At 40.5% G+C, this 27,238-nt stretch overlaps 1 protein-coding gene and 1 long non-coding RNA gene across 12 annotated transcripts in view; both read left to right on the top strand.

Annotated features, from left to right (window-relative positions):
* Positions 1-27,238, top strand: part of LOC110966823 (dyslexia-associated protein KIAA0319-like protein) — a 70,692-nt gene that overhangs the window by 22,528 nt on the left and 20,926 nt on the right. The window contains exons 5-16 of the mRNA XM_051955199.1: positions 6,754-7,022; positions 8,746-8,832; positions 10,340-10,598; positions 14,790-14,888; positions 15,959-16,056; positions 16,146-16,233; positions 21,054-21,146; positions 21,510-21,642; positions 22,680-22,785; positions 22,874-22,996; positions 26,240-26,363; positions 27,041-27,173. Coding sequence (XP_051811159.1) covers positions 6,754-7,022; positions 8,746-8,832; positions 10,340-10,598; positions 14,790-14,888; positions 15,959-16,056; positions 16,146-16,233; positions 21,054-21,146; positions 21,510-21,642; positions 22,680-22,785; positions 22,874-22,996; positions 26,240-26,363; positions 27,041-27,173 — 1,612 coding nt within the window. The remainder of the gene's footprint in view (positions 1-6,753; positions 7,023-8,745; positions 8,833-10,339; positions 10,599-14,789; positions 14,889-15,958; positions 16,057-16,145; positions 16,234-21,053; positions 21,147-21,509; positions 21,643-22,679; positions 22,786-22,873; positions 22,997-26,239; positions 26,364-27,040; positions 27,174-27,238) is intronic.
* On the top strand, positions 23,007-25,707 carry LOC127536022 (uncharacterized). 11 transcript variants are annotated; one of them, XR_007945006.1, is made up of 9 exons: positions 23,007-23,031; positions 23,172-23,311; positions 23,417-23,451; positions 23,627-23,731; positions 23,767-23,836; positions 23,872-24,081; positions 24,257-24,501; positions 24,537-24,641; positions 24,677-25,707. It is a non-coding gene; the product is annotated as an uncharacterized LOC127536022 (long non-coding RNA). The 11 variants fall into 11 exon arrangements; XR_007945004.1 differs by lacking the exons at positions 23,007-23,031; positions 23,417-23,451 and having other exon boundaries at positions 23,073-23,241; positions 23,662-23,731; positions 24,677-25,704; XR_007945003.1 differs by lacking the exons at positions 23,007-23,031; positions 23,417-23,451 and having other exon boundaries at positions 23,073-23,206; positions 23,662-23,731; positions 24,677-25,704.

A 27,238-nucleotide genomic window follows, 5' to 3' on the forward strand; every position in this document is an offset into this window, starting at 1 on the left:
TGATTTTGTGTCATTTTAGACAGATTTTGAGCTGTTTCACTGGTGAACTATTCCCTCCTGTGCCTCTCTGTGTATTTTATCATAATAAGCTGCTCCTCTGGACTGACCTGAACTTGTCTGAGTCCACTAAAGGTCGACTAAGAGTATACTGACAGTCAGTAGAAACTTTGAGGTAGAAATGTAGGCAGAATTCTACTTGTCGGGGGTTGTAATGATTCATGGTGGATTTACTGATGATCTAGTGCCCTGGTAGTTGACATAATGATGAGTTGTCATTTTGTCATGATTCATTGCACATGGGTTGGTCACTTTGCAAAAGTGAACCAAATACACACCAAGCAATACTCAGTGAGTATCTGCACAATGTGAGAATGGGTTTGAAGGCCTATATAAAGGCCCAAAAAAGGCCCCCATTGTTAGTCCAGTGAACAGCATCATGCCGTCTATCACATGAACAACGTCTCCGGGCACTGGGTATGGTGGAGACCGCTTTGAGCTACAGTGATGTATCCAGGCGTATGGGCTGTTCCCAACCCACAATCAGAAGCCTGGTCCAAAGCATGCGCCGACGGATTGCTGCCTGCATCATAGACTGTATATAAAGATGGACGGAGCATCTGGCTCCAGAATTGAAGCCAACCCAGAAGAGTCAAAAACTTGCAATATCACGCCGTCCGCTAGGGTTGGCTCCAAAAAGCTTTTGCTCCATAGACCCCAATTCATTTTTGGAAAAAATAATATGTGATAGACTGATGTTCTACAGCTCAGGATTTTTTCCCGTTAGTTTTCATGGTCAAAATGAGAGGTCAGGTGGCCGATCTTAAAATAAATCAATACTGAATTTTAAATAAATCGTTAAAGTTGGCGGAGCCAGGGGGCGTGGCTATACTTGATAGACAGCAACAGAAGCCTCTGCGGTAAAATGTGGGCGGGATAAGAGAGTCCTCAGCCAATCCTGCCCCGAGTTGCTCTCCGGTCCAGTCTGTTTGATGACGCTTTTTACGTCACTGGCTCCAAAAAATCCAAAACGGCGACCAGGAAGTAGCAAAATCCGGGCTTCATTTTCTCTGCGTTGAAACCAACGGGTGACGTCACGGTTAGTTTACACCTGGCCTGCATCCAAGCAAATGGAGGCCATACTCGCTATTGACTGTTGTGACTTTGTGTTTGGCAGGTGCCGTTTTCTTTTGTGAAATTCTTTATTTTGAAATCATTCTTGAAACTTTAGATTTTTGTTTCTGTATGCCAATATGCTAAACAAATGATTCATATGAAGAAAATCCAGTTTGGGGCTTCAGAATAAAATGATATTGGAAAATATGGTCTCAAAGTTTTTAATGACTGTCAGTGTAGTTTTGGAGGCAGATCAGTGTTCTGGTAGCGGCTCTCTGCAGTGCTGATATGAGGCGATACGCTGCAGCTCTGAGGGTGGAGGTCAGTGTTTGTTCTCTCTGTGCTCTGGGTTTTAATCAGCGGCCTGTTTTGTCAGAAGAAGCCTGACTTCCTCTGCCGGCTGCCCGTCGGCTTTTCTGGGAAGCGTTCAGTCAGAGTTTAATCTGTGAAAACGTCTCTCTGGCTGGAATCCGCCGTGGGTTTGCCCCCTTTTTGGCTTGGACAAAGCCGAGAGGAGCCAACAATGGGCTGATTGATAGCAGCCGGTGTGGAGAGGACCGGGCCCACAGAACACTGCTGCTGGAAGCTCTGGATCCAAAATGTCACCTCTGATGGACAGATGTAATAACAGCACGCAAAAATCAGAAAGCTGCCTTTTTAACAATTAAAAACAAAATAAAATCAATGACTGGTTTACCGAATGGATCTAAAAATATGAATGTAATACAAAAAAATGATTAAAATGACCAAAAAAGTATTAAAATGTTATTAGAATGTATGAAAATATTGATTAAATGTCCAAAAATATCAATATTTCTGAAAATATTAATAACAGGTCTGAGAAATTTGAATGAAATGCCAAAAAACGGTTAAAATGTAAAAGTATATTAAAATGTCTGAATATTTCAGATATTTAAAAATCTTTTTTCAAAAATGTAATAACTAGATTTGATAGCAGTACACAAAAATCCTAAAACACTAAAAAAGGTTAATTAATGCTAGTTTAGAACTGGACATTGTTTAACAGTGAAGTGAAATGATTTCAGGTTCCAGAGAGCAGGAATCAGAGTCTAAAACATCTAGCATGTTTTGTTTCCTCCATAATTCCAGATGTTTCTTCACACTGGGCTGAACTCAGAGGACTTTAACTGAATAATCTCTGCTGTAATCGCTTCCATCGTCTCTCTATCTGACCCACAGTTTACTGAGACACAGAGCACTGTACAGCCACTGCTGCTGTCACTTTAAACCTGCTCATTATTTAGAATCGCTTTAGTTTTTGTGTACATTTGGTGAGCGTTTAATTCCTCCAGTAAACCTCTACAGTCTTGAAGTAAATCAGGTAAATGTTCTTTAAGCTGCAGCAGGTAGAAGGTTCACATGTTAACTGTGCTTTGTTTGTGATGAAGCGGTTTCCCGGCTGGACTTCAGTCCACAGAGAACTCTGTGACGGAGATCCAACACTTCCAGCAGCCGTTTAAACCCTTATCAGCTGCTATAAATACAGCAGCTGTTATTAAGTGTGACGAGGAGCTGCTTCTGTCCTTCCACCGCCGATGTTTACGTCCAGACCAAGTTCTACCTACAGAAATCAGAGCTGATCAGAGCTGACATGTGGATGCAGTTCAGCTGTTTTCATCACATCAGACACTTGATCTGAGGCACATGAGAATAACTGCAGGAGAACTTCCAGTTTAAATTCATCTTATATACATCTGCAGCTGCTTTTCTCAGATAAATAAATCCCCCTCATGTCTTTGTGCTCCACTTTAAAACCAGTCTGGTTCTTTTCAAGTCCAAAAGGATTTAAAATTAGTCCAAAATAACTCAGAATTAGTCCAAAATAACTCAAACTTAGTCCAAAATAACTCAGAATTAGTCCAAAATAACTCAAACTTAGTCCAAAATAACTCAGAACTAGTCCAAAATAACTCAGAACTAGTTCAAAATAACTCAGAACTAGTCCAAAATAACTCAGATCTAGTCCAAAATAACTCAGAACTAGTCCAAAATAACTCAGAACTAGTTCAAAATAACTCAGATCTAGTCCAAAATAACTCAGAACTAGTTCAAAATAACTCAGAATTAGTTCAAAATGAATCAAAATTAGCCACAAATGACTCAAAAGTAGAGGATTAGCCCAAAATGAGTCCAAAGTCACTTAAAATTAGTGAGATAAAAGCTAATTTCTTTATTTTCTGTGCAGAGCTGCCCATAGATCATGTAACTTTCAGTGTAACGTCCAAACCTACGGTCCAGACAGGGGAACCAGCACTATAATGCTGACTATAATCAGTAAATGTCATCCTTTAATGTGCTATGAACTAATAAACATTTATTTGGTGCCAGTTACTTATTAATAGACAGTTTCTGAAAGACAAACCTTCACTGGTTCTGTTTGACCCACATTAAAGCAGCTGATAAAACGGGCAGCAGAACACAAAACCAACTAAACTTTGGTCTGATCCATCCGTCTGTTCATCGCTGCCAGAGTTACCATGAAGTTACTGAACAGCAGAGTTTAAGCACCGTAATATATTTATATGTAGAGGATCTTTGAGTTAGACCCTTCAGAAAAACGAGGGCTAAAATCCTTGATTATGTGAATAAATATGCGGGTTTTTATGCCATTTTATGTGGGGAAATTGTGGAAAGTTGCAAAGTATGCGAATAGGTGTGAAATATGCAAAAATACACAAAATATGTAAGAACTGGGAACAAAAGGTGATTGTTCTCCTACATCCTGTTACTAGGCAACCACTGAATGAGAAAGAGCAACATAAAGATAAACAGACATACTACATGCAAAACACATCACAGTAAGAGCTGTTAATGTTTCATTTATTATCAGCTAAAGCAGGACTTAAACATTCCTCAGAAATAAAACATTCTTTCTGCTTAGTTATACTGTGAGGCAGAGCAAACTACCTGCTCCAGTGTTTTCAAACACAGTTTAAACTGAACATCAACTTTGAGCTCTAAAAGTAACAGCTCTCAATGAGCCGATACTACTGGTCTAATATCAGAGCCTTATTGCACTTTGGGGAACCCTGTTCAGTGCAGTCATCGTCGTGGAGAAGTGCTGCAACACGGTTCATTTTCTTCGGTGCTCCAGAACGATGTTACACGGGGTGCAAAAGTTTCCCCCACTTTGGTGCAGTAAATCTGGGTCCTGTTTTGCCCGGTCTCTGGCTGAAATATTCGTAGATAAATGTGATCTTTGAGCATTCACCGTTCTTGTTTTTCGTCTCTGAGCGCTGCTCTGCATCAGCTCGTGCTTCTAGTGTGTGTATGAATGAACTGATGGCGTCACATAAAAACTCACAACTCCATTTATATCGGTTATAGTTTTCTCATTTTATGTGGGAATTGTGAAATTAAGCGGGACCCGCATATTTCTCTTTTTTCCATGGAAATGTGAGATTCTTACAGAATTATGCGCTGTTTTATGCAGCCTTTTGAGAAATGATTGTTCCCCACATATTCAGCGGCATTTTGGTGATCAATGCAGGAATTCATGCGATCACATAATCACGTTTTTCTGGAGGGTCTATTTGAGTTCTACGAGGTTCCTCTGAAGCATCAACATGTGGGTCTTTTATAGCTCAGTGGGAAAGTGGAAGTCATTTTGGACTGAAGGAGTCATTTCTGACAGGTTTCAGGTCGTGTTGGACTCATTTTCAATTATTTTGGGCACATTTTAAGTTATTTTGGTCTAGTTTTGAGGCATTTTGGACAGGTTTTAAGTCAGAATAGCTAAAATTGTCCTGCCAGTCTTGCCACACATCAAATGTTTGAGCCTCAAATGGTGAAATGTTAACCAAAGACTACATCTTAAATTTTTTGATAATATTCTCAAGTTTGAGGTATTTTTAGACCAGTTTCCAGACATTTTAGGGTCATTTTTGGCAGATTTTCTGTCATTTTTGACATGTTTCAAGTAATTTTGGACTCATTTTAAATTATTTTGGACAATTTTTGAGTAAGTTTGGACAGGTTTGACTCAATTTACAGCAACTGTGAGGGCATTCTGGATGAACTGTTAATTTTTCTGAACACTTAGTCATTTTAGGCTGAAGGAGTAATTTCTGACAACTTTAAGGTCATTTTGGACTCATTTTAAGTAATTTGGGACAAGTTTCCAGTCAATTTCTACTGATTTTGTGTCATTTTGGACTAATTTCTGACAGGTTTGGGGCAATTTTGAACCAGTTTCCAGTCAAGTTTCACATTGACTTCTACACATTCATTCGGGACACGTGTGCAAAACTGAAAGGCCCGATAATGAAATATCAGGTCCAGTAGAGTGTCCTGTTTCAGCCCCACAAGATGCTTCACTGATGTTCTTCAGATGGATCCTCCTTTTCATTCCTGTTGCTTGTCCACGTTTATCTCCTCTAGTTCTTCATCTAACTCTCCAGAAGGTTTAGTTTTTCCTCTAGTTCTTCATCTAACTCTACAGAAGGTTTAGTTTTCTCCTCTAGTTCTTCATCTAACTCTACAGAAGGTTTAGTTTTCTCCTCTAGTTCTTCATCTAACTCTACAGAAGGTTTAGTTTTTCCTCTAGTTCTTCATCTAACTCTCCAGAAGGTTTAGTTTTCTCCTCTAGTTCTTCATCTAACTCTCCAGAAGGTTTAGTTTTTCCTCTAGTTCTTCATCTAACTCTACAGAAGGTTTAGTTTTTCCTCTAGTTCTTCCTCTAACTCTACAGAAGGTTTAGTTTTTCCTCTAGTTCTTCATCTAACTCTACAGAAGGTTTAGTTTTCTCCTCTAGTTCTTCATCTAACTCTACAGAAGGTTTAGTTTTTCCTCTAGTTCTTCATCTAACTCTACAGAAGGTTTAGTTTTCTCCTCTAGTTCTTCATCTAACTCTACAGAAGGTTTAGTTTTCTCCTCTAGGTCTTCATCTAACTCTACAGAAGGTTTAGTTTTCTCCTCTAGGTCTTCATCTAACTCTACAGAAGGTTTAGTTTTCTCCTCTAGTTCTTCATCTAACTCTCCAGAAGGTTTAGTTTTTCCTCTAGTTCTTCATCTAACTCTACAGAAGGTTTAGTTTTTCCTCTAGTTCTTCCTCTAACTCTACAGAAGGTTTAGTTTTTCCTCTAGTTCTTCATCTAACTCTACAGAAGGTTTAGTTTTCTCCTCTAGTTCTTCATCTAACTCTACAGAAGGTTTAGTTTTCTCCTCTAGTTCTTCCTCTAACTCTACAGAAGGTTTAGTTTTTCCTCTAGTTCTTCATCTAACTCTACAGAAGGTTTAGTTTTCTCCTCTAGGTCTTCATCTAACTCTACAGAAGGTTTAGTTTTCTCCTCTAGTTCTTCATCTAACTCTACAGAAGGTTTAGTTTTTCCTCTAGTTCTTCATCTAACTCTACAGAAGGTTTAGTTTTCTCCTCTAGTTCTTCATCTAACTCTACAGAAGGTTTAGTTTTCTCCTCTAGGTCTTCATCTAACTCTACAGAAGGTTTAGTTTTCTCCTCTAGTTCTTCATCTAACTCTACAGAAGGTTTAGTTTTCCTCTAGTTCTTCATCTAACTCTACAGAAGGTTTAGTTTTCTCCTCTAGTTCTTCATCTAACTCTACAGAAGGTTTAGTTTTCTCCTCTAGTTCTGGTTCCATCGTTTCTTCTGTCCTGATCCAGGTGTGTCGGCAGATCTGTGCCGGGTCACCGGTGGGGTTCTGGGGATCCACTGGACCAGCGTCCTCGGCCTGGGCTGGTACCCGCTGGCGGTCGGGCGAGGCGGTGCCACCTGCTGGGAGTCGTGCTGCATGGAGCCCAAATGTAGCGCCGTGTGGAGCCTCGGGGGGCGCTGTGTTCTCCTCAGCTGCTCCCTGAGGAGGAGCTGCTCCATCTCCTCACTGCCCCAGCCCAACGAGGAGTCGCTGGGCCTCCTGCAGCTCCTCACCAAGGTGAGAAAACCTTCGACCTTCAGAGAACTCTTCAGAGAATTACAACAAAAAGATTCCAATCTCTGCTGGTTTAATGCGAAATTATCGTCACCTCGAGAGTCCAGAGAGAGAGTCCACACTATAACTGAGCTACTGTAGAAATGTTAGGCTGGATTTCCTGCAGTGGAAAGAGACCTGCATCTGGAATCAGTCAAACACTCATGTTAGACTTTTTCAGTAGTTTTGGACGAGTTTTCAGTCAAGTTGAACTGATTTTGAATTATTTTAGACAAATTTTGAGTTATTTTAGAGAGTTTAAGTCATTTTAGACTAATTTGAAGTAATTTGGGGCTAATTTAAGTCATTTTGGACTAGTTTTCAGTCAATTCGTTCTGATTGTGTCATTTTAGAAAGATTTTGAGTTATTTTAGTGAGATTTTCAGTCACTTTGGGTAAATTTGGGGTAATTTTGGACACGTTTTAAGTCAGAATATCTAAAATTGTTACAGGGAGAAGAGATCAAGAAGGTGGAGGATTTTAAGTACTTAGGGTCAACAGTCCAGAGCAATGGAGAGTGTGGAAAAGAGGTGAAGAAGCGTGTACAGGCAGGCTGGAACGGCTGGAGAAAAGTGTCAGGTGTGATGTGTGATAGAAGAGTTTCAGCTAAAATGAAAGGAAAGGTTTACAAAACTGTGGTGAGACCAGCCATGTTGTTTGGTCTGGAGACAGTGTCCCTGAGGAAAAGACAGGAGGCAGAGCTGGAGGTAGCAGAACTGAAGATGCTGAGGTTCTCTTTGGGAGTGACCAGGATGGATAGGATCAGGAATGAGTACATCAGAGGGACAGCACATGTTAGAGGCTTTGGAGATAAAGTCAGAGAGGCCAGACTGAGATGGTTCAGACATGTCCAGAGGAGAGAGAGTGAATATATTGGTAGAAGGATGCTGAGTTTCCCACTGCCAGGCAGGAGGCCTAGAGGAAGACCAAAGAGGAGGTTTATGGATGTGGTTAAAGAGGACATGAAGGTAGTTGGTGTGAGAGAAGAGGATGCAGCAGACAGGGTTAGATGGAGGCAACTGATTCACTGTGGCGACCCCTGAAGGGAAAAGCTGAAAGGAAAAGAAGAAGAAGAAGAAGATCTAAAATTTTCTCACCAATCTTGGTACACATCAGATGTTTGAGGTGTGAAATGTTGGTGAAATGTTGTCTTAGTTTCATCAGATTTTGTGGCTGTGGGAGTTTTATTTCTACTATTAAAATAGCTTCACTTGTTGTTTTGGATCTAATCTAACTTTGAGGCGATTCTGGACCAAGCTTAAGTCATTTTCGACTGAAAGAGTCATTTCTGACAGCTCTGAAGTCATTTTGGGCTCATTTTAAGTCATCTTACGGTCACTTTAGGCTGATTTTACCTTTTTTTGTTATTTTTTGTATTTTTGATCATAAGATAAAATACTAGATTGCTCACAAAAGCAAACTAGAATTTTTTGTCTTTTCCAGAATTTGATGAGAGCAAAATGTTTATTTTTGGTGCATTTTTAAGTGCAGAATGTTGGGAAGTTCAGACACTTTTCTCTCTGATAACTGAGGTCAATTTGCACATTTTTTTGAAAAGGCGGGATGGTTTCCAAGCCTGAAGTCACGTTTTGAATGATCATAAAGCAGTGAGGTTTACAGTGTGGGGCAGAAAAAGCTGCAGAAGTGCTTGAATCTAATCTAAAAATCTGTTTTCTGTAACTTCCAGGGTCCCGTCAGAATGAGACGTAGGAAACCTCGTCATGCAGCCCACGGTGGAAACCACAGAGCAAACACTGGACCGGCTACCAGCACGGTCCGTTGGAACAACATTTTATTATTTTAAATTCTCTTTTTATTGATCAAGAGATCAGCAGATGAGACAAACGAGAAAGACAAAACGACAAAAACACAAAAAATAAATGAACGAGACCAAAAAAAATGCAAAATGACAAAAACATGAGACAAACCTCAAAATCAGACAAAACAAAGACAAAAAAACACAAAAACAAGACAAAATATTTAGAAAAATGAGACACAAAACGCCCAAAAAAATTACAGAACCATCATATAAAAATAAGACAAAGTAGAACACATAAACACCAGAAGAGTAAGACAGAATCGTGCTGATCAGAGAAGTCGGGGCGTCGTCGTAGAACTTCTGTCGTTTACAGACTGATTTATCCACACTGATAGACTCAGTCCAACTTTTATCGACACATCCGACGTAATTTTTCACAGATTCTTCTATTGAACACTTTTCATTTTATCTTGACTATTATCCTGATATTTGTGGAATGTTAAGATATTTACTGAGACATTTTTCAGGCCATTTTGTTAATATTTAGTCAGAAAATCCTCTAGTTTTGCTTTTTCATGAAAGGTTTCACTAATATTTGATCGATTAGTATTTTTCAGACGCTGCATTTATTCATATTTTACTGACTTTTTCTGAATGTTTTGGAGACTTTACCTTTTTAAATGTCATATTTTTATATTTTGTATGTGAGTTTATCTGACTCTTTTTTTTCAAATTATTTTTAAATATCTTTCACAAGTTTTACAGAAATGTTTATAATTTTTTTAACATTTCCCAGATGAATGTGTCAGAAATGTTCTTAATATTTATATGGACATTTTTTTTAAAAATCTAGCAAAAAGCCCACAGGTATTTCTTTTGACATTTTTAAAATATTTTCCATAAGTTAACTGATATTGTTAGAATATTCTGGCATTTCTTAACCCTCCTGTCGTCCTGTGTGTCAAATCGACCTTTTTAAAGTTTTAAAAGTTATTTAATGCCAAATTTGGGGATTTTTTAAAAACAAAACTTTTAAGGATAACCTTTAAGGAATTTTTGTAATTTTCTTCCTGAAGATTTTGGAAATTTTTATAAATTTGGGGAATTTTTTTATCTTTTTTTTTGCTGAGTTTTGGGATTTTTTTCCGACAAGGGAACAACATTTTTTGGTTCCTGCAAATGAGGACAACAGGAAGGTGAATGTCTCTACAGCGACTCTCTGGGTGAACTTTTAAACGGTAGCGTGCATTATGTGGATTTTTTTCTGTGTTTTTTTTTTTATTTCATTTTATTTTACCTTCTCTTTCTACACTAATACGACTTGTTTTATGATGCTCCTCTATTTTAATGTTTGTTGATTTTATATTTAAAATGTCTTTGAGTGTTTTAAAAAGCACTATACAAGTAAAATGTGTTATTATTCTATGTTATGTTAGCTGCTGTAAATCTGAGTTTCCCTCTGGGGTTCATAAAGTCAGTCTAATGTGATATTTTAACCCGTATTATTTCATCGTGTCCACAGGAGACCTCCAGGCTGGAAACCTCTCCCCCGACCCCGGCAGCGTCCAGCCCCATCACACTTCTCCAGACATCCCAGAATAACCACAGCCAGCCGGCCAATGGGAGCTCAGACGTGGTTCCTGCTGCCCAGCAGAACTTTACGGCTGACGCCTCCTCTGAAGCTGCGTCTTCCAACAGCAGCGGCGGCAGCTCACCGACGGAGGCTAACGCTGCGGCTAACGCTGAGGCTAACGCTGCCACCACGGCTCCGACTCAGGCTGGTGAGCGACCAATCAGCTGCTGCTGCTTCCAGCTCCACCGCTCATCTGTCTCCATGTGTTAATTATGAACGAATGAATCATTTAACAGCACCGTTCTGCTGCCGTGTTCCAGGAAGGACGAGACTTTCACAGATCTAATACATCGATTTTAGTTAGAACGCCTTTAGAGCTGCTTTTTAATAATAATAATGATAATAATAATGATAACAAGATAAGCATTCAGAGAGCGCAGGACTCCGCCAAGGCTGCTCATTTCCCCAAATGGCATTTTCAGAAATGCAGCAAATGTTTTTGTAGAAATGCAGCATTTTATTATTATTGCTATTATTGATGATCAGAAATCACGGCTCCTTTTCATGTAGATGTACCCACAAACTAAATGACCTTCCTCTGAGTACAGGCGTGTGTTCTGCATGCTGTGTGATGTATGGAGACCGGATCACATGACCTAAATATGTTGATCAGTTCCTCACTTTTTGCGTGGCTTTGTTTTGCTCGTGTTAAAATAACTGTTCCCTTCATGCTTTTATTGTGAAGGCATATTTTTTTAATGTTGTGTGCTTTTATTTTTGGCACCATTCCAGCGGCAAAGGAAGTGTTTAAGAAGCGTTTTTTTGACATGAGGAAGATGTTGCCGAAAAGTCAGAGAAAACTCAGAAACACCCCCCCCCACAGTTTAATCAGCTGTTCCTTGGATCATTTCTGATGGATAAGTCCTGATAAGTCCTCAGAGGTGGATTTGTAGTAGGATCACAATCAGCTGATGTAGTGTTCACTGGTTGTCATGGTTACAGTGACGCTGAGCCGCTATCTGGCAACGACACAGAAATCTTTAACCAATCCATGGATCCAGACTATGAGCTGCATCACTGCCAGAATCTGATCACTTGGTCCTTGAGTCATTTCTGAGCTTCACTGAACATTTTATCCAAATCTGTTGGTCTGTTTTTGTAGCCTAGCCGTGCTAGACCCAGCTCTTAAGACACAAGGGTCTAAGAACACTCGACAGGGAGGGAGGCGGGCTAAAAGGTTGTCTTTCAAATCACTATGCAGCAATTGGGTAGGTATACAACCAATCAGTGCAACGAATAGGCTGACGTAGTTCCTAGAGCACCGGCGGATTGTGGCTAAGTCCCATTAGCTTCCCAACCAGCGGAGCCAACTGGTATATTAAGGATTTGCCATATCCCGTCGGCATAAGTCCAAATACGACTTTCTTCTCGATGAAACACTTCAGTGCCGTCCTTTGTTTATCTTTCAAGTTGAATTTTAGCTTCAAATCTTTAAGGGCTGTGGCCAAAGCCGACTCCAAAGATAACTGTTTATTGTGCGCCGGTTGTTTCTGTCAGAATCGTCACGCCTCTGTCGTCACTTAGTTACGCCCGCCTTCTGACTCTACACTTCATGGTGATTGGTCCGGCCAGTTTTAGGAGAATCCAGCCTCGAGCCTTATGGAGGGTAACTAGACCCACCCTGGCAGAGAATTAAATTCATTGCTGTGGGTTGTCTAGCGCGGCTAGGCTACTGTTTTTGTGTACTGTTGCTGACAGACAGACGCCGATCGTCACATAACTCCACCGTGTTCCTTGGCAGAATAACAATACATTTTATTTATAAGTGCCTTCCTTGACACCCAAGAAAAACAATAGAGCAGAACAGAAAGCGACGATAACGGAGAATAAATAGTCTGAACAGCTGAGTCTGATGTTACAGAGATCTGGTGGGAGAGAGTTCCAGAGCAGCTGAACGTTCCTGGAAAGGAGTTTAGTATTTAGAAATGTAGCATTTCTTTAACCAGGTTAGTCCCACTGAGATCAGAGACCTCCTTTACGGGGAGACCTGCAGCATCGTCACATTAAAACAGGAAACGGATAAAATGAATAACTTTCAAACTTGCTCACAGAGCAGGGAGACTGTCAGGATTTTACCAGAACTTTAAACTCATTCAGAGGCACAACGGCTGGAAGTTTAAGTTCAGATTGTAGTTTATTCCAAGCAGCAGGTGCAGAAAACCTAAAGGCTTTCTAGTCCAGTTCAGATGGTACTTTGAGGACGACAAACTGCAGAGATGGGAGATTATGGCTTCCATGTTTCCTCGTTAAAGACAAATGGGAAGGAATGAAACCCAGAATGGTTCTGTAGATAAACACCACTGACCTAAACATGTCCAGGTAACTACAGAATAGAAGACCACATGTGACCATGAACCTCAGCTCCCCATGGTAAACACCATCCAGCATGATCAGACAGGAGGAGATGATGGGAGCAGCTGAGTTCTGGACTGCTGCTCCAGTGGACTTTTCTGGACGTCTCTGGTGGCTTCTTGAAGACGTTCCAGCTGTGCTCAGAGCAGGTCGTTTACTTTGTGGGTTCATCTGTATTAAATGGACACGTTCTATGGTGCTGTGATTTCTGCCACAAATGTTTTCAAGATTTCATCCGTCGGAAATGATCTGACTGAGCAGCCTTGGAGGAGGACTGAGCTCTCTGAGGGCTTTTCTATTGTCCAAAAATGATGCTTCAAAGATTATCCAAAATTACAGAAGAGTTCCCAGAAATGATCTAATACGATGAAAATTTACTCAGAATGACTTGAAAATAGTCTAAAATGCCTTGAAAATGATCCAAAATCAGTTATAATTTCTCTCAAGGGATTAAAAATGATCCAGAATGACTGAAAATTTGCTGAATGACACTGAATGTGTCAAAAATGCTGGAGAAAATCATCCAAAATGGCTTTAAAATGATCCAAAATTGCAGGAAATTTGTCCAGAATTAAACAAAAGTAATCAGAAATGACAAAAATCTCCCCTAAATGACTCAAAAATTGACCAAAATTATTTAAATCTGTTCAGAATGAACAGAAATGTATTAAAAATGACGGTTTTTCCTTTAGTTTTTGTTTAGTTTTTGTTTAGTCTCTGCTTAGTTTCTGCTTAGTTTCTGTTTAATTTCTGCTTAGTTTCTGTCCTCGGTTCGGTTCTCCAGGTCCAGCAGGTGGACTCTGGCAGCAGGTTTTCCAGCAGAATGCTCAGATGGTTTTCTCCCGGCTAGGTTGAGCAACAGGAATGTGCTGAGACTGGCTGGGCTTCTACAAACAGGAATAACTCGACTGATTAGTTTGTTCCAGAAGAACAATATCTGTTTATTAAGAGAAGAAGGAAACAGAAAACCAGCAGAGTCACTGCAGCTGGAACCTCTTCAGAAACTAAAGAGGAGCTGTTTAAATCTGTTCTTTAAAGAAGAAAAGTTCTCTACAGGGAACATCACAGTTTATGCAGTTCATCCTTTGATTCAGATTAAACCCTTTTATGTCCAGTAATCTGTTATTTTACAGACAAATCAGCGAGTTATTTTCTCTCTAAGCCGTCAGAATATTGTGAAAATGTTTCCCAGAATGATGCCAGACGTCTTGTTTAGTCTAAACGTTCAGGTTTTAGCCAAACAGGAGGTTTCTCTGCAGCTGATCAACATCTGGAGTTTCTACTTCCTCAAAATTATCAATAACCAAAAATGTCATATTAAATTTATTTCTTATTTATGGCATTTTATGAAAATGTTGCTTTTACATGTTTTAAACTGTTCTTTAGTATTTCTCACAAGTTTTACAGACATTTTGTATTTTTCACACAAATACGTCAGGGACATTTATTACTTTTTTTTTACATTTAATTTTATGTTTTATTTCGTTTCATTTTAAGTCACTAGATTTAATTTTATGTTATTTCATTTTATTTTAATTCATTTTATATTATTATATTTTATTTTGTTTTATTTCATTTTCAGCTCTTTTCAGACCTTTTAATATTTTAACATTTTCCAGACGTTTCTCCACGTTTCACTAACGTTTAATTATTTTTCACAGAATTTTCTTATGATTTCTTTTGACATTTTGAAAAGATTTTTTAACACGTTTTATACATTTTCTAATTTTTAAGACGTTTTTTTCTTAATGTTTCTCAGAGAACTTAATAATTTTGTATTTCATTGTCTTCGAACATCCCAGTTATTAGGAGTTCTGGTTCTGTTTGGCAGATTCAGGTCTGGTTTTCTCCTTTTAGCTCTGTTTCTGCTCTCTGATGGAGCTTTAGATTATAAAACGATGTGTAATCGGCCCCAGCCTTCTTCCTTGTCAGACTTTCCTTCGCCTCGCTGTCCTCTAAACGTTCCTTCTTGTGCTTTTCCCTGCAGTGAAGGAGCTGGTGGTGTCGGCAGGCGTCAGCGTCGAGGTAACGCTGCCCAGAAACGAGGTCGAACTCAACGCCTTTGTGGTCCCTCCGCCTCCGTCAGGTAAAACACTGGTAAAATATCACAAATCATCACCTGGAGGCTGATTTGTTACCCACAGAGGCTGACTTTTATGCTTTTATGCTGCTCCAGTGTGTAGGTGGCAGCCAGTTACTAAAAATCTACACATCTGAAGAAGATTTGTTTTTATGAGACAGAATCAGCTTTATAGTAATAACTTTATTTACATAGCGGCTTTAAAGACAGCTTTGACAGTTAAAACACAGACAATCAAACTAGATATAGGAGTTGAGGTATTTTAGCTGTTTTAGAAGGGTTTTAGCTGTTCAGGAGGGTTTTAGCTGTTTTTTAGGTGTTCAGAAGGGTTTTAACTGTTTTAGGAGGGTTTTTAGCTGTTTAGGAGGGTGTTAGCTGTGTTTTAGCTGTTTAGGAGGTTGTTAGCTGTGTTTTAGCTGTTTAGGAGGTTGTTAGCTGTGTTTTAGCTGTTTAGGAGGGTGTTAGCTGTGTTTTAGCTGTTTAGGAGGGTGTTAGCTGTGTTTTAGCTGTTTAGGAGGGTGTTAGCTGTGTTTTAGCTGTTTAGGAGGGTGTTAGCTGTGTTTTAGCTGTTCAGGAGGGTTTTAACTGTTTTAGGAGGGTTTTTAGCTGTTCAGGAGTTTTTTTTTTTAGCTGTGTTTTAGCTGTTCCGGAGGATGGTAGCTGTGTTTTAGCTGTTTTAGGAGGGTGTTAGTTGTGTTTTAGCAGTTCAGGAGGGTGTTAGCTGTGTTTTAGCTGTTCAGGAGGGTGTTAGCTGTGTTTTAGCTGTTTAGGAAGGTGCTAGCTGTTTTCTAGCTGAGAGGAAGAAGCTGTTTTTCTGCTTGTTGTGATGTTTCTGGATGAAGTTCAGCCTGTTTACGGTCCAGTCACCTTCTTACTGTACATCAGACTGAACCTTTTGAATCTGTAAAACGATGATCTAGTTTCAAAGAGCCACATCATTATTTTTTTTTAATCCCTTGATCCCTTCTTGACGGCTGCAGCGATAGCAGAAGTCCTCATCCTGAGGTTGTTCTTATGTGACAGGTTTTAATTAAGAGCTTGAACAGCTTTAATGTTTTATTAATGTTCCTCTGCAGGGACCAACTATGCATTCGACTGGCGTCTGATAACTCATCCCAAAGATTACAGCGGGGTGATGGAGGGGAAGCACAGCAAGACACTGAAGCTCAGCAAGGTAGCAGCTTTCACGCTCTGTTTCAGAATAAAAGCATGAAGCGGTTTCAGTTTGTCTCTGAAGGATGGCTTCTTCTTTCTGTCTGTCAGCTGACGGTGGGTCTGTATGAGTTCGAGGTGACGGTGGACGGAGACGGAGCTTACGGAGAAGGTTACGTTAACGTCACCGTTAAACCAGGTGAGCAGGAAATGTCAAAATAAAAGTACAGGACGTACCGAGGAGCTAAATGTCTGTAGACATTAACCCTCCTGTTGTCTTCATTTACAGGCACCAAAAATATTGTTTCTTTGTCTGAAAAAGATCCAAAAATTCAGCAAAAAAATTCCCCAAATTTCTGAAAATTTACAAAACCTTCAGGAAGAAAATTCCTTAAAATAATTCCTTAAAGGTATTATTTTTTTTTAAAAATAATCCCCCAAATTTGGCAAGAAAATTCTTATCGATATTTTCAAAAAATGAGTAAAAATCTTCCAGAAAAATCTTAAAAATATTTTAAGTGGTTACATATATATCAGTAAAACTTCTGATATTTTATTTAAAAGCATTCACAAAAAAATCAACCAAAATCCCATTTTTTTTAATGAATGTTCTTAAGAAACATTTTTAACATTTCTTTTTTTCCACCAAAAATGTTCAAAGATTTCCCAGAAATGTTGAAAATGTGGACATCAGAAGTTTCACTGTGAAAATATTTTTTTTCCACATTTTCAAACTTTAAAACGGGTTAATTTTGACCCACAGGACGACACCTAATTTTCTCATATTTTTGTCAAAACAGCCCAACTAAGAGCTAACTTTAGCAATTTGTTTCTAATTATTGCAAGAACATTCATGAGTATGCTATGAACAAAATTTAATGAAGTATGGCATCAAGTAGGGATATTTCTAAGCATTTATTAATGAGAGCGTTACTAGAAGGTTTAGGTAGCAACATTACCCTCTTTTGTTTGGTTAAAACACTTCAAATATCTTTACAAAGGGTTGCATGTCCCCTGTAATAACTATGTAATCCAAACAGAATGTTTTTCACACCTTGGTTCACAGTTCTTTACTGTGTTTACAAATATTTTGTGTTACCTTTTTGAGCTGATATAAAAGACTGATAATTTCTGGAAAGAAGAATGTCTTTGGCTAATTGGAAGATTTAGAAATCTGAAGTAGCACAAAAATGGCCAGAAAACCTCAGTTAAGCAAAGATAAAAGGATCGAAATTCAGGTTTTGAAAAAAGAAGGCTGTTCTACAAGACAAATTACTCAAAGTTAAAGTCTCACAAAGTGGAGTCACCAAACCATTAAAGCAATATGAAGAGAAACAGGCTGACATGAAGACAGATCTAGTTCTGGTAGAAGCAGAGTCACGTCTAAAGCTGAAGATAAGTTCATCAGGGTCACCAGTATTCAAAATAGACAAAAGACAGCCCCAGAAATAAGAGCTCAGCCAAACTCAACCAGGAGCAATAAGGTGTCAGTGGATACTGTGTAGACTGCAGGAATCTGGTCTGAAAGGCAGGGTAGCTGCTGGGAAAGCAGAACATAAAGAAGAGACTTCAGTGGGCTGAAGAACATAGAAACTGGACTGTAGAAGAATGGAAAACAGTTCTGTTTACAGACGAGTCAAAGTTTGAAATGTTTGGATCAAAACGGTGCAGATACGTTTGACGTAGGGTTGGAGAACGCTCGACTGCTGTGTGTGTTGTTCCCACAGTAAAGCATGGTGGAGGTAGCATGATGGTGTGGGGCTGTTTTGCAGGGGGACAGACTGATGATCTGCAGGAAGTCTCAGGAATTCTAAATCAGCATGGATACCACAGTATCTTACAGAGGCATGACATTCCCTCTGGGCTGCATTTAGTGGGACAGACATTCACACTACAACAACACAACGATCCAAAGCACACCTCCACACTGTGTCAGAGGTAGAAGAGGAGAGGAAGCTAAGGATTATGACTTGGCCAGCTCAGTCCTCTGACCTTAACCCCATCGAACTTGCATGGGATGAACTGGACAGAAACGTCAAGAACAAGCAACCCACAAGTGCTGCAAACCTTTGAGATGTTGGCAGAAGCATGGGAGGAAATTTCAAGTGATTATCTCATGTCACTGATTGCAAGAATGCCTCAAATTTGTCACGCAGTTATCAAAGCTAAAGGAGGCTATTTTGATGGGTCACAGATTTAGACAGTTTAACAGTATTTTATGCAAGATGCTTCAATTTAGTTTTCAGTGTTCTTATCTATAGTTCTACTGTGATTACAAATGAAACGTGGCTAAATTAAGCTCATAATTTAGGTAATATGAACCAATGACAGAAAAATTAGGGGCCAGTCCAAACTTTTGCCTGGTAGCGTATGTCCAAAGTTACACCATTTATCAGAACCAGGAACCATAAAAACAGAAAGAACCGATACATTTTCTACTTCCTGGCTGCCAGACTGATGGAAACAGAAACAAAGAGGGAAATAAAGGTTTACCAAAAAAATAAAAGAACCAAATGTGTTATAATATCACAGCTTTAAGCTCAGATTTGTTTAATTTTCCTGCATTTCACAGGTGAAGAAGAACCATCAGGAAAGTGGAAAATCCAGTGATTCTTTCTGTTTTTACTGTTTCTGCTTCCATGGATGGTAAAATACTGGGGATTTAAAAAAATAAATAACACGTCTTTCAAACCTGACGGCAGATTTTGGGGTCCAGAGAGTTTAAAGGTTCTAATGAACCCACAGTGACTCATGTTTTGATGTTTTCTGCATCAGTCGATAAATTATGTAAGAAGGTAGAAGAGTGTTTGTGGAAAAGAGAGTTCCTCTCAGCCACACTGACGGAGAGACATTATGGGATGTTTCTCTGACATTAGTACCGACCAACACCCTGAAAATACCACACTGTAGTTGTTGTTGTTACTGCTAACAGCACGGCGCTTTTATAGCTCTGATTCTGCTGAGATTGAAATAAACCACTGAATAATCATAAAAACTGTGTTTGTTACTGGTTTCTGATTTTAAACCGGTGCACGTCTGCAGGTTCTTTAGTGGAAATTCTCAGCTTGGTTCAGCAGTAACATCATCTACACCAGAGGGTCCGACATGAGGCCCGTGGACCAAAAGCGGTCCTCCAGAGGGTCCGACAAGAGGCCCGCGGACCAAAAGTGGTCCTCCAGAGGGTCCAACATGAGGCCCGCGGACCAAAAGTGGTCCTCCAGAGGGTCCGACATGAGGCCCGTGGACCAAAAGTGGTCCTCCAGAGGGTCCAACATGAGGCCCGTGGACCAAAAGTGGTCCTCCAGAGGGTCCAACATGAGGCCCGTGGTCCAAAAGCGGTCCTCCAGAGGGTCCGACATGAGGCCCGTGGACCAAAAGTGGTCCTCCAGAGGGTCCAACATGAGGCCCGTGGTCCAAAAGCGGTCCTCCAGAGGGTCCGACATGAGGCCCGTGGACCAAAAGTGGTCCTCCAGAGGGTCCAACATGAGGCCCGTGGTCCAAAAGCGGTCCTCCAGAGGGTCCGACATGAGGCCCGTGGACCAAAAGCGGTCCTCCAGAGGGTCCAACATGAGGCCCGTGGACCAAAAGCGGTCCTCCAGAGGGTCCGACATGAGGCCCGTGGACCAAAAGCGGTCCTCCAGAGGGTCCAACATGAGGCCCGTGGACCAAAAGTGGTCCTCCAGAGGGTCCAACATGAGGCCCGTGGACCAAAAGCGGTCCTCCAGAGGGTCCGACATGAGGCCCGTGGACCAAAAGTGGTCCTCCAGAGGGTCCAACATGAGGCCCGTGGTCCAAAAGCGGTCCTCCAGAGGGTCCGACATGAGGCCCGTGGACCAAAAGCGGTCCTCCAGAGGGTCCAACATGAGGCCCGTGGACCAAAAGCGGTCCTCCAGAGGGTCCGACATGAGGCCCGTGGACCAAAAGCGGTCCTCCAGAGGGTCCAACATGAGGCCCGTGGACCAAAAGCGGTCCTCCAGAGGGTCCAACATGAGGCCCGTGGACCAAAAGCGGTCCTCCAGAGGGTCCAACATGAGGCCCGTGGACCAAAAGTGGTCCTCCAGAGGGTCCAACATGAGGCCCGTGGACCAAAAGTGGTCCTCCAGAGGGTCCAACATGAGGCCCGTGGTCCAAAAGCGGTCCTCCAGAGGGTCCAATCCGGCCCTCAAAGAGTAAAAATTACAGAGAAGACATTAACTGCAGATTGTAAATTAGTAAAACTATAAATTTAAAATCATTTCTAGACCATGACAAGTTGTTTGGATCAGAAAGTAAAATACCAGATTGTTCTTTGTTTATTGTTGTTTTGTGTCTCGTTTTTGTCGCATTTTGTCTCATTTTTGATGTTTTTTTTTTTTTGTCATTTTTTGTTTTGCTTTATTCATTATTTTGTGTTTCATTTTTGGCATTTTGTCTTTTTTGTCGTTTAGTTTTTCACTATTGTCATTCTTTGTTAAATTTTTGTTGCTTGTCAGTTTTTTGGTCGCTTTCTTACTTTTGTGTCTAATTTTTTGTGTCTTTTTTGTTTTGTGTCGTTTGTCTCATTTTTGTCATTTTGTTTCTTGCTATTGTCAGTTTGTGTCTCATTTTTTAAATATTTGTGTTATATTTGTTGTTTTTTGTGTCCTTTCTTTGTCTTCTTCTGTGGTTGTGATCCTCCAGTAAATCCTCCATGGTTCAGTTCCAGGTGACTAAATGTTGTGTTCCTTTGTAGACACTCTGTGATCTGGAAGTTGTAATGAGGAAATGATAAACTGAGGATGAATGTTGATGGAAAATAAAACCAACAAACAAAGGAACCATTAGGAGCTGTGGTTATACTGGTTTTACTGGAGATCAGACTGGACTGGATTAAACTAGGATCAGTTTGTCGGTCTGCATGCGTTTCTCTTCAGTTTAAATGAGATGAAACCAGCATTAGTCGGTCCACAGTTCTTGTTCAGTCGACTCCATGACCTCAGATCTTCCTCCCTCTAACAGCCGAGCAGCTCGCTCAGTTAATTCCTGTTTTCTGCCTGACAGAGCCGCGGGTAAACAAGCCTCCCGTCGCCGTGGTTTCCCCAAAGTTCCAGGAGATCTCGTTACCGACGAGCTCGACGGTGATCGACGGCAGCCGTGAGTCTCCAACAAACACACATTTAACTTTGTTATTTAGACACTCATCTTCCTGAAGCAGCTGTTCTTTACTCCATATTTTTCTTTTTAGAACATTTTTAAGGAATTTTCATGTTTTTAAGATGTTTTCTTAATGTTTCTCAGACAGTTTAATGATTTTTGTCTTCAGTTTTTTCACACACTCTTCATCAGTTATTAGGAGTTCTTGGTCCATTTGTTCAGTCCAGTTTCCACCTTCTTGTAGCTCTGTTTCTGCTCTCTGATGGATCTGTAGATGCTAAATGATCCACTGTTTCCACAAACTCCCATTTACCTCCAGTTGAAGAACCTGAAACATCTTGTCTTGTTTCATGTCTTTTTCAGAGAGCACCGACGACGATAAGGTGGTGTCGTGGCACTGGGAGGAAGTGAAAGGTCCTCTGAGGGAGGAGAAGGTCTCTGCTGACACCCAGGTCCTCACCCTGACCAGCCTGGTGCCGGGAAACTACACCTTCAAGTACACCTCGTTTATCGCTCATTTATCCTGATGTGTCTGTAGACAGGACGTTCTGATCAACCTCCAACAGAACTGAAGCCTCTCAAACCAGACAATATTAGCACTGATTACATCATTTATTTATTATATTACATTAGATTTTTATCAGCTTTTTCCCCTGTTATGAAAAATATATAAAAAAATTTAAAAATCAGATTTTTTCCTGAATTTAAAAAAAAATGTGTTTTTTTGGTGGGGGGGGGTTGTCAGGATTTTTTTTTTTTTAAAATTCTGTTCTGAACAATTGATAAAAATAGTCATAAAAATAAAAAACACGTCTTATTTTTAAGTTTTTTTCCTGTTCTCAAGAATCACTAAAAAGAAAGTAGAAAAAATACCTTTTTTGTGTTTTTTTCTCTTAATTTCATCTTTTTTTCTTGTTGTGAAAAATTGATAAAAATTAAGTAAAAAAACATTTTTTTGTTTTTTGGGTGTTTTTGTTTCTTTTTTTTCCTGTTCTGAGAAATTAATAAAAAGATATTTTTTAAGAAACCCATATTTTTGTTATTTTTTTCCTCTTTTTTTCTTGTTCTGAAAAATCAGTTGAAAAAAAAACGTCTTATTTTGTTTTTTTTCAAATTTTTTTTCCTGTTCTGAACAACTGATAAAAATAGTCATAAAAATAAAAAAAACACATCTTTTTTTTCTTTTTTTTTCCTGTTCTAAAGAATCATTAAAAAGAAAGTAGAAAAAATATATTTTTTGTCTTTTTTTTTCTTAATTTCATCTTTTTCTTGTTGTGAAAAATCGATAAAAATGAAGGTAAAAAATACGTCTTCTTTTGTGTTTTTTTCCTTTTTTCTGTTTTGAAAAATTTATAAATAGAAATTACAAAAAAAAAATCAGTCTTTTCTTGTTGTTTTTCTCTTTTTTCCTGTTCTGAACAATCAATAAATAGAAAGTTAATTAAATGAAATCCGTCTTTGAGACCCGGTGGCTGGTTCTAGAGGTTAAAATGCTGAGCCTGGATCAGTTTTAATCCTCTCCATGTCTTCCAGTCTGACGGTGACCGACTCAGACGGAGCCACTAACTGGACTCTGGCCACCCTCTCCGTCAACAAAGCCAAGGACTACCGGCCGGTGGCCAACGCCGGCCCCAACCAGGTCAGTGCTGCTGTCTGAAGCTGAACTACAGGGATTAACAGCTGAAGTACGTACGCTGACTCAGAGCTGAACAACACACTTCCTGCAGGTCATCCAGCTGCCCCGGAACCACATCAGTCTCTACGGCAACCAGAGCACCGACGACCACGACTCGCTGTCCTACGAGTGGTCGCTGAGCCCGGAGAGCAAAGACAAAGTGGTGGAGATGCAGGTGAGGAGAGCAAAGACAAAGTGATGGAGATGAAGGTGAGGAGAGCAAAGACAAAGTGGTGGAGATGAAGGTGAGGAGAGCAAAGACAAAGTGGTGGAGATGAAGGTGAGGAGAGCAAAGACAAAGTGGTGGAGATGAAGGTGAGGAGAGCAAAGACAAAGTGGTGGAGATGAAGGTGAGGAGAGCAAAGACAAAGTGGTGGAGATGAAGGTGAGGAGAGCAAAGACAGAGTGATGGAGATGAAGGTGAGGAGAGCAAAGACAAAGTGGTGGAGATGAAGGTGAGGAGAGCAAAGACAAAGTGGTGGAGATGAAGGTGAGGAGAGCAAAGACAAAGTGGTGGAGATGAAGGTGAGGAGAGCAAAGACAGAGTGATGGAGATGAAGGTGAGGAGAGCAAAGACGAAGTGGTGGAGATGAAGGTGAGGAGAGCAAAGACAAAGTGATGGAGATGAAGGTGAGGAGAGCAAAGACAAAGTGATGGAGATGCAGGTGAGGAGAGCAAAGACAAAGTGGTGGAGATGAAGGTGAGGAGAGCAAAGACAAAGTGGTGGAGATGAAGGTGAGGAGAGCAAAGACAAAGTGGTGGAAATGAAGGTGAGGAGAGCAAAGACAAAGTGGTGGAGATGAAGGTGAGGAGAGCAAAGACGAAGTGATGGAGATGAAGGTGAGGAGAGCAAAGACAGAGTGGTGGAGATGAAGGTGAGGAGAGCAAAGACAAAGTGGTGGAGATGAAGGTGAGGAGAGCAAAGACGAAGTGATGGAGATGAAGGTGAGGAGAGCAAAGACAGAGTGGTGGAGATGAAGGTGAGGAGAGCAAAGACCAAGTGGTGGAGATGAAGGTGAGGATAGCAAAGACAAAGTGGTGGAGATGAAGGTGAGGAGAGCAAAGACAAAGTGGTGGAGATGAAGGTGAGGAGAGCAAAGACAAAGTGGTGGAGATGAAGGTGAGGAGAGCAAAGACCAAGTGGTGGAGATGAAGGTGAGGAGAGCAAAGACAGAGTGGTGGAGATGAAGGTGAGGAGAGCAAAGACAAAGTGGTGGAGATGAAGGTGAGGAGAGCAAAGACAAAGTGGTGGAGATGAAGGTGAGGAGAGCAAAGACAGAGTGATGGAGATGAAGGTGAGGAGAGCAAAGACAAAGTGGTGGAGATGAAGGTGAGGAGAGCAAAGACAGAGTGATGGAGATGAAGGTGAGGAGAGCAAAGACAAAGTGGTGGAGATGAAGGTGAGGAGAGCAAAGACAGAGTGATGGAGATGAAGGTGAGGAGAGCAAAGACAAAGTGGTGGAGATGAAGGTGAGGAGAGCAAAGACAAAGTGGTGGAGATGAAGGTGAGGAGAGCAAAGACAAAGTGATGGAGATGAAGGTGAGGAGAGCAAAGACAGAGTGGTGGAGATGAAGGTGAGGAGAGCAAAGACAGAGTGGTGGAGATGAAGGTGAGGAGAGCAAAGACAGAGTGGTGGAGATGAAGGTGAGGAGAGCAAAGACAGAGTGATGGAGATGAAGGTGAGGAGAGCAAAGACAAAGTGGTGGAGATGAAGGTGAGGAGAGCAAAGACAGAGTGATGGAGATGAAGGTGAGGAGAGCAAAGACCAAGTGGTGGAGATGAAGGTGAGGAGAGCAAAGACAAAGTGGTGGAGATGAAGGTGAGGAGAGCAAAGACAGAGTGATGGAGATGAAGGTGAGGAGAGCAAAGACAAAGTGGTGGAGATGAAGGTGAGGAGAGCAAAGACAGAGTGGTGGAGATGAAGGTGAGGAGAGCAAAGACAGAGTGGTGGAGATGAAGGTGAGGAGAGCAAAGACAAATGGAAACAACTAGCCTAGCCGTGCTAGACAACCCACGGCAACAAATTTAATTCTCTGCCAGGGTCGACAACAAAAACGACAACAGTGGTTGAGCTCCATTAGCACCGACTCTGAATAATCTTTCTGTTAACATGTCTGTAATATACTTGAGCTTCACCCATTGACTGTATAAATAAGGCTTCACTGAACTCCCTCATCCTCTGATTTCCGGCGCTCTAGGAGCCTATTCGTTGCACTGATTGGTTGTATACCTACCCAACTGCTGCAGAGTGATTTGATAGACAACCTTTTAGCCCGCCTCCCTCCCTGTCGAGCGGTCCTAGACCCTTGCGTCTTCAGAGCATGGGTCTAGCGCGGCTAGGCTAGGTGAACGGCGTCACTCACTGCAGAAAAGGCTCCTCTCAGAACAGGGAAAACAAACTGATTTCAAAGAGCTTTTACCTCGAAATAAGAGGAAAAATCTGCCAATAGAACAAGTTAAAAATGTCTTGGGTGAGATTTCTGGAAATAAGATGTGACATTTAGAATACTGAGATCTTAAAATTAGCTGGAAAACTTATTTTAAGTTCTATTTTACCAGGATCAAGCTTGGGTGTCTTAAAATAAGCCAGACATGCTAAAAAACAAAACAAAGACAAGCAGTTTTTCACTCAAAAATAGATTTCTGTTTTCATGTAGCCTCCTAATTTAAGATGTTTTAACCCTCCTGTTGTCTTCATTTATAGGAACCAAAAAATATTTTCCTTGTCTGAAAAAAATCCCCCAAAAAACAATCCTCAAAAAAAATGCCCACATTTGTGAAAATTCACAAAACCTTCAGGAAGAAAATTCCAATAATTCCTTAAAAGTTTTATTTAAAAATCCTCCAAATGTGGCAAGAATATTATTGTAAATATTTTCAACAAAATGAGTAAAAACCTTCAAAAAAATCCTAAAAATATCTGAAGTGATTCCATATTTATCAGTAAAACTTCTGATATTTTCTTTAAGAACATTCACATAAAAATTAACCAAAATCCAGATAAATTCTCTGGATTTTGGTTGATTTTTATGTGAATGTTCTTAAAGAAACGTTTTTAACATTTCTGTTTTCCCCCAAAAATGTATAAAATGTGGACATCAGAAGCTTCACTGTGAACATAGATCTTTTAAAACGGCTTAATTTAATCTGCAGGACGACATGAGGGTCAAACTTATTTGAGTTTTCTGTTAAAATTCAACTCAGAACAAGATAATTTCCAGATATTTCAGATGCATTGTCTTAATACACGTCCCTCCTTTGGCTGAAATGTCTCTTGTTCAGTGAATTTATCTTAAATCAGTGGGATGAGACGTTTAGTCTAAAAATAAGACAAATAGGATTTGGAGTGTTTGCAGTGCAGCAGAGGTTTCTCCTGGTTCTCAGGGTAACAGCAGCCTGTTTTTCTGGTTCTTTCAGGGCGTCAGGACGCCCATCCTGCAGCTGTCGGCCATGCAGGAGGGAGACTACACCTTCCAGCTGACGGTGACGGACTCGTCCGGACAGCAGGACACGGCTCAGGTCACCGTCATCGTACAGCCCGGTAACACACGGCTCTGTTAAAGTACAGAACACAGCCCAATGTTACATAAATCCAGAACAGAGGAGCTGAATGAAGCACCCACATGTTTTATAGAATAATTAGAACGGAAGCAGCAGAAACAGCTGAAGGACTGCGGAAAAATAAACATTAAAATAGAGAAAATGTTTAAAATGGCTACATAAAAGTGCATTTATTTTGAGTCATTTTGAGAACGCTGTGGTCCTTAATGACACAATCTGATTTTATTTTGGACACATTTGAACCATCTTAGACTTTTTTCTGTTTTTTGGATCATTTTTGGATAAACTTGAGTCGTTTTGGACGGATTTCACCTCGTTTTAGACACAGTTTAGACACATTTTATGAATTTTAGAAAAGTTCTGGTCATTCTGGACTATTTCTGGGTAATTGTTGACCAGGTTTATGTCGTTGTGGACACATTTAGAGTCTAGTTTGTGTATTTGCAGTGATGTGAGCAGCTGGAAGCAGAACACAACACAAGAACAGGATATCATTTTTAATTCTCTGTTTATTTTATTATAGTTTTTAGTTACTTTAACCTCCAATCTGATTCTTTAATTTGAAGCTTTTTCAGAGGAACACCAGCAGCTTTTTACAACCGACCAGGACTCTGTTTTCTGTTTCATTTCCTCACCGTGGTTCTTCTGTGTCTCCAGAAAACAATAAACCTCCATCAGCGGACGCCGGACCAGAGAAGGAGCTGACGCTGCCCGTGGACAGAACCACGCTGGACGGCAGCAAGAGCAGCGACGACCAGAAGATAGCCACGTACCACTGGAAGAAGACCAGGTCCGTCCACGGTGGTGGAATGATGGAAATACAGCTGGGCCATGTCACAAGGATCACAGCTTTTA

Source organism: Acanthochromis polyacanthus, chromosome 11 (genome assembly GCF_021347895.1).
Source record: "Acanthochromis polyacanthus isolate Apoly-LR-REF ecotype Palm Island chromosome 11, KAUST_Apoly_ChrSc, whole genome shotgun sequence".
In the NCBI taxonomy this organism is placed as follows: Eukaryota; Metazoa; Chordata; class Actinopteri; family Pomacentridae; genus Acanthochromis; species Acanthochromis polyacanthus.